The following is an 11,905-nucleotide window of genomic DNA, read 5'->3' on the forward strand; positions in this document are numbered from 1 at the left end:
TCTCACACTGTAATGTTTGTTTTTGACTTTTGCCTTATTTGTGTATGACCCACTGTTCTTGGACTGTTCATACCCGTTTGCTTGTTATTGACCTTTGCTTGTTTGACCTGCACCAAAGTGAATAAAGACTTTGACTTGACTTTTGGTTTCGCTACAACATTACAAGAGTAGAAATCTCATGCAATTATCATGTCACCTCCACGCATTAAAGGGCTAGTTTCCCCCTTTAGAATAGAATAGAATCATCCTAGTTGGAATGTTGTACTCAGAGTATCATCTATCCATCCAGAAAGTTTCACCCAAGATGTGACTCATTTTCTTGACCTTGGTGGCGACATTAGCTCAGGCGGTAAGAGCAGTTGTCTGGTGGTCACAGGGTTGCTGGTTCAATCCCACCCTGGGTGTGTCAAAGTATCCCTGAGCAAGAAAACTAACCCCTAAATGCTCCTGACGAGCTGGTTGGTGCCTTGCATGGCAGCCAATTGCCGTTGGTGTATGTGTGTGAATGGGTGATTGAGAAGCATCAATTGTACAGCAGGGTTATAATAGTTTTAAATTTTTCATTTTAGTTTAGTTTTATTTCGTTTTTACTTTTTCCCCTCCAATTCAGTTAGTTTTAATTAGTTTTTAGTGTGGGTTTGCTAGTTTTTATTAGTTTTTATATTTTCAAAAATGCATAGTTTTAGTTTAGTTTTTATTAGTTTTAGTTTTAGTTTTAGTTTTTTCATACTTTGGGTTATTTGTCAGGTTCAGGAGTTAAAAAGGTCAGAGTGAGTAATGTATAATAAAATTCAAAAAAAGATACAAAATGAGGGTGAGTTAACATGACTGCCTTTTTATTTTAGGGTGAACTACTCCCTTAATGAATACAGTACATATAAAGTGCATTACAGATGGACATTGTGTGTGTCACTGCTGTGTATTTACTAACCAGCAGCTGTTTGGTCGTCGGTGAAAGCAGTCCATTATAGTTGTCTCCGTCCCCGTGCCACCTGGCCGGGATGTTGCTTCTCTTTCGGGGGGCGGCGGGCTACTCACAGATGCTAGCTTGTTGAGGTACTCGAGATTAGCCGCTTTGTGCGCGCTTCTTAAATGGACTTTTAGATTCGTGGGGTTTTTCCCCTTGAGCAGCAAGCCGCATATTTCGTCTGTTTCCACTACAAGACACTAGCTTTTATCTCTCTCCTCGTCATATTCGAAAAAGTCCCATATGAGACTTTGCCGCTTTCTCCCAACTTTTGCTGCAGCCATGAGTTGCTGCTGTGTAAAAGCAGTGACGTCACGGACAGTAGGGCGCATTCAGGTGCTGCGGCTGCCAGCTGGAGATAAACAGCCAGAGCGGAATAAATTGATCATACCGAGAGGCTTATATTTAATTGACATAGACGAAAACGAAGGAAATTATATCTATAATTTCAGTTCGTTTTAGTTAGTTTTCTAAACACGCAATATAGTTTCAGTTAGTTATCGTTTTTTTCTTTTAATTTTCGTTTTTATTTATTTCAGTTAACGACATTGTTTTTTCAATTTTAGTTTTCGTTATTTCGTTCGTTTTCGTTAACGATAATAACCTTGTTGTACAGTGCTTTGGATGAAGGTGTGATATAAATGCCAACCATTTACCATTTTTTTAGATGCAGTTCACTGTGATATAATGTACCCTTATGGGCCTTCGTTTTCTGGTAATCAATTCTCCGAAAGTTGACATTCAAAAAACTAAAAATAGAATCTAAATATACTCTCTTTCCAAACATCACTTGCAAACATACTCGCAAACATCATTAGAACTCAAAATTCTAATCTAAAACTATTTATTCTACTGCTGATACCTGCCAACTGTGTCTGCGCAAGCAGAAGTTTCCACTGAAGCACACCGGTATTCTGGGGCAGAGTGTCCATATCTTCTGTGTACCCTGCTGAAAAAACTACTCAAGCTAGGTTTTGAAACAGCTGGTAGCTACCAGTTGACCAGTTCAAATCAGCCCCATACTCAACATGGTTTGACCAACTCAAGCTATGTTTTGAAACAGATGGTAGCAGGTAATTTCAAGCTAGTCATAGCTGGATTTTGCATCAGGGTAGTCTGCTATTGCAAACTAAAGGGTTCCTATATTGTCTTGGCACAATTTCTCGAACTAAAGTTTACAGCTGGTGAACACTTTCAACACTATTTCAATATGCAAGCCAAGCCCAGCAAACAGCTAGCTAAAACAATGATCAAAATAATTGACACTTTGCCCCAGAATATTGGGGTGCTTCATCAGAAACTTCTGCTCGCACAGACACAGATGGTTAATTCTGGCGGAGCAATAAGTTATTTAAAACTACAATCCTAAACCCAGGCATGACACAGCCTAGTTTCTCTTAATTGAAACTCCACCCCCCTGAGAGGTTGCCAGGTTCTCTCACAACCTGACCGGTGTCTTTGTACAATTGAAGGTACAAAGCTGAGTGTAGCGTGACAGCAAGCTGGCTAAAGCGATGGGTCTTACATCACTCTCTGGTGGAGCTGTGTGCTGACCAACAAAGTCCGCAATTTCTTTAGTGCAACAGGCAAATGGCCGTGCATTTTATTTGTGAGAAAACAATGGGTGAGCTACTGCCTCAGGAGCATTGATGGAGGCGCTAACCCCAGTACCCAATACTTTTATTCTGTCTGTGGATGTTTTATATATTCTTCTTACGATTTGTCTATTTTTAAAGGTTTCTAGTTTGTGGATGGGGCCCCATGGCCTGGTGTCTGTTATAACTCCTAATAAGTCTGACCTTACTTTGACATACTGTACCACACTTTGCAGTCACTAGGCTGGCAAAATCTTTAAGTTTAGCACAAGACTCTTTGTAATGTGTGCCCAAAATGTGATACTACCTGCGCAATAAACTCCCAGACACGTAAGAGGCATGTGCCTCAGTTGTCTGCACGATGTTTAACGGCCATTCTGCTCTCTGTCCCTGACGCAGAAAGGTCCGGAAGCTGTTACCATCATTTGACATCAGGAGGGCCGCCCGGCAGCCATACAAACCGATCTTCATCAAGCACATCCACTCAGAGCTGCTGCCCGCACGGCCACCAGTCAATGAGGAGCCCATCGTTATTGAGGATTAGCCCAAGACTCTTCACATGTCCCATTCCTTCCTGGTGGAGTAGAGACTCGGCCACCCAGAGCTCTTGGCCCCAAAATGTTTCAGTTGGGTAGAGGAACATTCTTCTTCTTTTCTTTGTATTTTGTCTTTTTTGTGGACAGCCATGTCAACATTGGAGAGAATGTCATTGAGTAGACATATTTGTAAATATTTGTATATTTCTATGGTATTAATCCCTGCTTGCTAAGCCTTCCCTGGAAGATGTGAATGGTTGGCATTGTGTGAAATGAAGTTCCAGGACAGAGCTGCTGCTGCCTGTGGGACAGTTGTTGATGAGAGGCAGATGTAACTGAACTCTTTGTACAGACTGTTCGCTTTCATTGACCTTTTTAATCCTCTAACCACCCATCCTGCTTGAGAAAGAGCTGTCGTCTACTGGCTGTACAGAACATGACATGGGATGTGATTGTTTTGGTCCATCCACTGTGAGTGTGCAACGTGCCTGCCATTGGTCTGTCCACAGTACATTTGATACCACATTCTTGGTCGCATCCCATGATGCCAACATAATGCTGCTTCTCAATGTATGGATATAACGAGTTTAGTTCCCTCAGCAGAACCAGCATGTTCACTTTCAGTGTCTGTTTCATGCCAAAAGCTGGAATCCGTAAGGGCCCTCACATTTTCACATGGATGTTGATGCAGGTTTCACTGAAAACAAACAGACGGTTAACTGTCACATCATGGGTGACCCCAGCCACAAATGGGATTTGTCTGGGAGGACCAAGAAACAGACCTGCTGGCAGTCTGAAAAAGCACTTACTACGTATATAACTAGGACCCATGAAGAAATCCCAGGCAAGAAGTTTTAGACTATTTACGAATGGGCTTATGAGCCGGGGCTCGACCATAAAGACATGGATCTGAGTGGGATATGACTTTCTTGTTTGATAATAAGGTGTACTACTAGTTTATTGTCTTGTTCACATTATGTCTTTGTCAGTGTTACACACACACATTTGGTTTATAATAATAATGTATAATGTTCTGACAGAAAATGTGCCACCTTTTACCTCTACAGTAAGTCAGAATGTTGCTGTTTCATGAAATTATGGCTTTCTTCATGAAGAAAAACATGTATATTAAAACATTAAACTAAAAATGAGTATGTTTTGAATTACAAACCAGTTATTGACCCTTAATATGTCCTGCAAGTTGAGATATTGGTGGTCTCCAATAACTATGCATTTAGTCTTGGTGAAATCCCATACTGATAGCAAATATACAGTAATATTGATACAACTACAATATGCTCCTCGGCTGAAATGCCAGTGCGGGATATCCTTCATTGGTAATTAGACAACATGCAGAAGACAATTGGAATCAGTCGTCTGCACGAGGGAATTCATTACCTAATCATATACAGAAACATATATAATAGAAGTACAGAACCGTCACATAAGGTTTCCAGACTCTTGCCAAACTCGGTTTGAATGATGCCCCAGGATCAAATTGATTAGTAATACAAAACCATATATATTACCAATGCAATATTAGCTTGTTTGTTAATGTACTTAATGTTACTCAGAATTTAAAACATGAATTTTGTGTTCAGCATAACACTGAAACTGTAAGGTAGTTGTAATGATTTGCTTTTGATATTTACAGAAATTATGAACATGAAAATGATTTTGAACATGACAAAAATATTTTTTCATTTCAAACTACCAAAATTATTGTCGTGCACAATGTATGTTTTATTCATTAATATGGTGGTTGAATGTGACACTTGCCAGTTGTCTTTAGGCAACAACAAAACAAGTGCACATTTTCTTTATTAGTCAGTCACTTACATGTATTTTCTAAGCCTAAATCTCACACTATAAAAGTGCGTGCGTGCGCGCGCGCTGTGATGGACTGGTGACCTGTCCAGGGTGTATTCCTGCCTTTCGCCCAATGTTTCGCCAAAATGTTTTCCTGACAGTGGTCCAGGGAAAGTACCAGGAAATTTTGGCCGAAGATTTGGTTGTCTCTGATAGGAAGTTGAGACATGATCATCTGTAGATTGTCCAGCAGGACTATGACTCAAAACATACAGTAAAATCCACACAGAAATGGTTAAGTGAAAACAACCACGTTCTTCAATAGCCATCTCAGTCTCCAGACATAAATCCCATCAAAAACCTGTGATCTGAGGGAGGGTCCATAAGTAGAAACCTAAGGATATCAATGATTCTGCATGGAGGTCAAGAATTCCTTCAAATGTGTTCTCCAACCTTATCACAAAAGCAAAAGACTCAGCTGTCATCTTTGCCAGGGGTTGTTGCACAAGGTATTAAACCAGAGGTGAAAATAATTGTGAAACCTAACTCCGATTATGAACTTCGGTGAACTTAATGTACCAGTCTGCCTGACCTGCCATTTCTTCAATAAAGACACTTATTCATTTTATTTTTTGAGTTGATTGGTTCCTCATTCTTGCTGCCTGACATACATAAGCCAAGTGCAGCAAACTGTCGGCTAAAAGACAAAACAAAACAATTGACACTTTGCCCCTATTCGGGAAAAACAGGTTCTATTGTAACTAATGCTAGTCTTAAACCAGATCCATGCAGACTGTGGTGTGGTGTTTTCGGAATGTTGTGTGAAAGGGAATTTGAATGAGCCAGCACACTTTTCATCCTTTTTGATTTTCTGAGACTTCTGGCCAAAAAGTGCATTTTGAGATTTTGAATGAACCCCTACTGGGAAAGGGTAAAATGCGGACCTGTCTTGCAATAAGCAACACCAAAATGGAAATGAGCTTGGACTGAGTTTGACAACCACTGATTTAAGAAAAACATTATCATAAAAACATGAAAAAAGGTATTCTCGCTGTGATTTATGATTGATTTATTTCTTTATTAATCCTGACAGGGGAACTCATTGTAGCTATTTCACAATCCCGAACAGAGAGTGCATTGTATTGTCAGAGACAATAATGAACCAGACAATATCAAGTATATAATTACATTTCATTACATTCCATTAAATTAATGGCATTTGGCACACCCTCTTATCCAGAGCGACATATAGATTAGACTAAGCAGGAGGCAATTCCCCCAGGGGCCCCCAGGGGCTACAGGCCACCCGTATAATCTTGACCTACCAGAGTTACAAGTGTGTGCTTAACAATGTGAGAGCTGGTGGAAGATGGATACCTCTTTAGTCTCTCAGTGGAACAATCAGGCATAACCAGAGGCTCACTGACCACTAATTACCATACTTCATAAAACATTACAGGCTTAGCCTGCTTTAACTTTAATGGAGAAGCCTCCAGCGATCTGATATCAAGCCAACAGAACATGCCTCTGTCTTCAGCTTGTTGATCCTGTTTCTGTCATCCCCTGCTGAAAAAAAAACAGCACAAGCTAGGTTCTAGTCCATCCCAGCTCAACGTGGTTTGCCTGGTTCGCTGATTCAGACCAGCTCCCAGCTAGACATGGTTTGATCAGCTCAAGCTATGTTTTGAAACAGCTGGTAGCTGGTTGACCAGTTCAGACCAGCTCCAAGCTCGACATGGTTTGATCAGCTCAAGCTATGTTTTGAAACAGCTGGTAGCTGGTTGAGTCCCTTGTGCCAAAAGACAAACGCAAAGCTCAAAAGGAATCCAATACATTTATTATTTTAAAAAAAGCTAAACCCAAAACCATAAAATACACTTGGCTGCAACCTATGACAACAAACATCCGATACAATAATTCTGATCAATTGATTTTCAAACGCCGAGAAAAATTTGAATATAACTCCATTGATGCTGCTTTAGTATAAAGTGCGGAAACCCTATTCTTTCAAGGGGAGGAAGGGACACCACTCTGTCTTCTGCCTACTTTTTAAAATAGATAAGCAGTTTGTGACTTTGGGAAGCATCTTTGTTGCGACCCTGGGACACACTGTCTAAAAGCGTAAGGTAGGCTTTTGCCTTTGAGAAGGAAGGTCCATTTTGCTTAGAGCATCAGTGACACTGCGAATAATCTCTGGGGCATACCTCCACAGAGTCTTATCCATCACCAAGTCTTTCTTTTTCAGATTAGTGTTTTTGCGGCGTCTTATGTGAAACAATCTCCCTAAATCATAAGGCACTTCCACAGTCCGATGAGACTGACGCTTTATAGTGTGTACGCCAATTTCAAATATCCTCCGAGGATTCACTACAAGCTTCCCGGTTGTGAAGTGTCTTTTCGGAATGGGCTCTCGCAGAACGTGCTGCAGAAAATTAAATCCAGGGATCCCCGCCCACTGTGACAAATTGAACTTTCCGCTTTCTTCAAACTCCTGGGTGGGGAAGACATTGTTCTCGAAGTAGTAGCTGACATCGCTACCGTATTTCTCATCAAGAGTGCTGAACATTTCATGCCAGGTGACGTTCTTCAGAGGGACAATAATCTCATCAGGGTCCTGCATGAACAGGTATTTAGTCCGATACATGTTTCTGTATATGCAGTCGTTGAGTGCCGGGATTTGGCCGTTGTAGTGTAGGTCCCCAGGTGATTCTGAAGAAATCCAGCTGGATGAGACTTTGATATATTTGTCTATATGCCAGGGAACGATCTCCAGAAGTCCGATGTCACTGTAGTAACGCAGCACTTCTTCCATGTCTGGACTGCAGCTGGTTTTGTACAGGACCACTCGTTTGGCTCCCAAAATTTGGTACATTTCCATGGCTTGCACAAACTGCAAGACGTTGTTGTATTTATTGAACATTGTAGAGTGACAGACAGTAAATTCTACTGGGAAATTGGACTGCCGGTACTGAAGGTTGTGAACCTGAAGGAAGGTTAGGTTCACCATGCTCGCGCCAACTGGGGTCAGAGCAGCGCGACGTCGTGAACAACCTGGAGGGATTTCACACAGCAAATCTGCGGTCACGTACGGGAACCAAAAGTGCGTCTTGTGCGCCGTCAACTTGGCTGGAGAGGACACAAGTCCTTTATTGCAGCTGAAGATGCAGTTGTAGTCGACCTTCTCTGAACGCCATGCAATGGTGATGAATCGAACACTGGAATTCCAGGCACGATGTTCGTAATATGCATTCAGTAATAACATTTTCGATCCATTAACAGGCGTGAGGATGCGATTTGTTGAGTCTGCCCTTTTGGTCACCTGTACGTTGGACAATACAAACCATTGAGATGAACAGTAGAAGAGATAGATGAAAAGTATTGCAGAGCCCAAAGCGATTCTGGATCTCCATTTTCTAGCTCTGGGTGCACGATGTTGTCTTGAGAGGTAACTGCAAACTGCAAACAGTCTCATAATTTTGCGTCAAATCTAAAAAAAGAAAACACAAAACAGTGAGTGATTTTATGGCAGTAATAGCAGCAAGTAGTAGAGAAATACTGAACCAAAAAACAGTAACCTATGAAAAATCATAATGGTGTGGCTTATTATGAGCCTGATTTGACCCGCAAGTTAGCATTGCTAGCAAAGTACAGTAGATTCTCTAAGGGCCATTTAAGATCGATAATTAACTTTTAAAAATGTTGGTAAGACAGTTGTCAACACACACACACAAAAAGATGACATGTAATAAGATCATTAATTAAAGCCATGGTTCACCCAAATGGCATGATTCTGTAATAGCTGGCAGTAGTCTCGACAGTATGCCTCTAAATTGGACTTATTATGGAGTGAATATGAAATTAAATGTATAGGAGAAGAAGCAAAAAATGTTTTAAAAAATAAAAGAAAAATGTTTAAATGGCGAGAACAAACATTTGGAGCCGCAAACTAAATTGGGACTATATCTTTTGTTTGGGATAAGCCAAGGTATCAGAGGGAAAAATAATTCTAGACCACAGGGTTCAGGAGTTGTGGGTCATGTGTCAGCACCACAAATCTGGCCTTCATGTTTGGACCCCTAATAATAATGATAATAGGCCAAATAATAATCTGATTCACTAAAATGTGTTTCAGTAGCCTAGCGTATGCTAATACAGCCAAAAGGCACATTTGTAATACATGTTACCATGGTGCCTCATGGAGGTAGACCTTGCTTTTGAATTTATGCAAGTCAGTAATACAAGTCAAGCATGTGCAGAATTCATTCATTATCATAACCCGCTTATCCTGAACAGGGTCACAGGGGGGCTGGAGCTTATCCCAGCATACATTGGATTCAAACCCAGGACCTACTTGCTGTGAGGCAACAGTGCTACCCACTGCACCATCCGTGCCACCTATGTGTAGAATTGGAACTAGGATATAAATGATCAAAATGGTATGGTAAAACACTACAGATTAATTAAAACCAATTTTTTAATAACTCGCTCAGAGTTTAATGCGCAGATCTCAGACTCTAGTTCGAGGACAATGTAGGCTATGGAAAAAAAATCCCCGGTAGTCCCGTGATCACTGGGCACACCCGCCTCCGATTGTCATTTCATCTGAGACTCATTAGCAGCTCTCCCGATCAAGTGATATTAGGATGTCATGTGTCATTTTTGGGTGGCCATTTGGATTATTTGTGTCAGCGACAACACAAACATTGCTTTTCCTAAATTGGGTATGGAAACAAGTAGGGTGGTCCGGGCCCATTACCCCGAGAAAAAAAAAAGAAAGAAAGATTTTATGATAAGCATTTAGTGCCCAATACAAGGATGGCTTTTTGTCAACACTGTTTTGTTTGTATTTCCGATGCCGTCAACGGCATTGCTGTCAGGTTCTGTGTTTTTCAGTTATCTGTTTTATGTCTAAGCCCCCAGGATTTTTGCCTTTGCTTCCCGTAGTCTGTTTTCTGACTGTTGTCATTAATTTCACCTGTTCCTTATCTGTTCCCCAGTTCACACACCTTATTCTTGTTCTTGTTTCACAAAAACTGAAAATTCTGGTTTCACCGACATTCAAATTATTCTTGAGACATAATAGGCTACTGTGTAAATATCTTGGGCAGTAAAGTGAAGACGCTTTCCAAAATATTGAAATGGACAGTTTCTAAATATCTGGAAAAAATATACTATAAACAGCAGTGAAGTTAAAATAAATCAAACCAATATGTTTTGTGACCACCATTTAAAAAGTCATCAATTACCTTAAGCATAACTGCAGAATTTCAGAATTGTAATGCAGCTTCATAATAAAATCAGCTGGGAGGTTGTTCCACACACAGTGGCTTCTGGCTTTTCAGGTCATTCCAGACAGCCCAGATCAAGGTTTTTTTAATTAATCATTAAAAAAGTATAAATGTTTCAGATATGAACTTGATCGAGTATATTTAAATAAAGTAACGTGTCACCATAAGGTGTAATTTTTTTATTTTTATTTTTTTTAATTTTTTTTTACAAGCAAAAAAAGACCAAATTTATATCAAAGAAATCTAGGTTGAAATATACAGTACTGCAGATGTGTTCATTAAAATAACATTTTTGGAACAACCAAAAGAGACCGTATTATAAAAACAGTATCACATTCACAATGGGTCACAGTTAAAATATCTACAGACCTTGCAATCAATGCAGTGACATTTTTCGATTGTACATTCTAAAGCACATTTTACACAGCTTTGAAGGAAAAAAATTTTATATGTGGACTGAAACAAACTATACTAATAAATATTTTTTATTTCAGAATAATAAATTAATAAAACGGCCACATACCTTTTCAGTCAATCACGTACTCCACAGTTCTTTCTTTTAAAACACACTTTTGAGTAACTTCCAGCGTTACAAGTCAGCTCATCTGTGCCTGTATGATCATTCCGATAAGAGGTGAACAAAGTTTCCACAGAAGCCAAACTAAAGCAACACAGAACTTTAAAGGGGTCCACCCAATGAGAAAGAAAACTAACAGAATGCAAGACATTCCTAGGATACTGACTGACATAATATGAATGGCACCTTTCAGGAAAATCTGGTTTTTTTATTTCCACCTTAGTTACCGGCTTAGATAATGAATGTCATGATGCCTCTGAATCATTCTAGTACAGAGATGAAAGAATATGCCGGAAATAGAGGTGAAAACACTTGCTGGACTTGAATGGATTTACATAATTATTAACTCTGTCAGAGATGAATGGATTTTACTGTACAATAATGTACATTAACAAGCATGATAGGTAAATATTTCCATGCTCCTCTCAGTTTAATCAATATGATTGTTTCATTTTCAGGATTTCACAGTGGAGTTCACTCTTTTCTAACCCAAAAGGCTACACTTGTATATGCTCCCATTGTCTCGTCTGTGATATTGTGTCACCTAGTGTATATATATATATATATATATATATATATATATATATATATATATATATATATATATATATATGTATATATATATATATATATATATATATATGTATATATATATATATATATATATATATATATATATATAATCTGGAAAGAAAGAAGAACAAAACCTACCAGTGGGGTTATCCAGGACAAAAGAAGGACAGTTTAGTAAACATATTCGTACATTTCTTAGCTCTAGAACTTTTACTTTTATCCTTCATTCTTAAACTGGGTATACGCTGAGATTTTTGCCACAACATTTCCAAAATCGGCCGTTTTGGATCTCTCAGTGTGACATATTCGCAGACGGCCGATTTATTGAATCTTAGCCTCCGACAGCAGACTGGCAGACTCAGATAGTTCGGGACCAAAATCGTGCAATGTGACAACTCCTACGACCACAGACAATGGACATTCAATGAACAACCAATAGGAGCATCGTTACACGTAGTTAGCACTCTAACCACGATAGACACGTTGTTTTAACATTAATGAATCCAGTCACTATTTCTAGAGTCACCTTCGATTCTAAAATATTCCTTGCATGTGAATAA

The 11,905-nt window shown here is 39.5% G+C and overlaps 2 protein-coding genes across 7 annotated transcripts in view; one reads left to right on the forward strand and one right to left on the reverse strand.

Annotated features, from left to right (window-relative positions):
- LOC133107945 (metastasis-associated protein MTA1-like) overlaps positions 1-5,535 on the forward strand; it is a 61,701-nt gene extending 56,166 nt beyond the window's left edge. For 3 of the 5 annotated variants that reach the window (XM_061217284.1, XM_061217281.1, XM_061217282.1), the window contains exon 20: positions 2,962-5,535. In XM_061217284.1, the coding sequence (XP_061073268.1) occupies positions 2,962-3,106 (145 nt within the window). In that variant the 3' untranslated portion in view covers positions 3,107-5,535. The remainder of the gene's footprint in view (positions 1-2,961) is intronic. The other 2 variants (XM_061217283.1, XM_061217285.1) reach the window with 1 other exon arrangement.
- Positions 5,536-5,964: 429 nt separating this feature from the next.
- On the reverse strand, positions 5,965-11,616 carry LOC133108621 (beta-1,4-galactosyltransferase galt-1-like). 2 transcript variants are annotated; one of them, XM_061218234.1, is made up of 3 exons: positions 11,484-11,616; positions 10,719-10,806; positions 5,965-8,394 (listed from the first exon to the last, which is right to left on the reverse strand). In XM_061218234.1, the coding sequence occupies exon 3, from the start codon at positions 8,377-8,379 to the stop codon at positions 7,021-7,023; it is 1,359 nt and encodes a 452-aa protein (XP_061074218.1). In that variant the 5' UTR covers positions 8,380-8,394; positions 10,719-10,806; positions 11,484-11,616; the 3' UTR covers positions 5,965-7,020. The 2 variants fall into 2 exon arrangements, with proteins under 2 accessions (XP_061074218.1, XP_061074217.1); XM_061218233.1 differs by lacking the exon at positions 11,484-11,616 and having other exon boundaries at positions 10,719-10,981.
- Positions 11,617-11,905: the final 289 nt, after the last annotated feature.

This window comes from Conger conger, chromosome 13 (assembly GCF_963514075.1).
Source record: "Conger conger chromosome 13, fConCon1.1, whole genome shotgun sequence".
Taxonomy (NCBI): domain Eukaryota; kingdom Metazoa; phylum Chordata; class Actinopteri; order Anguilliformes; family Congridae; genus Conger; species Conger conger.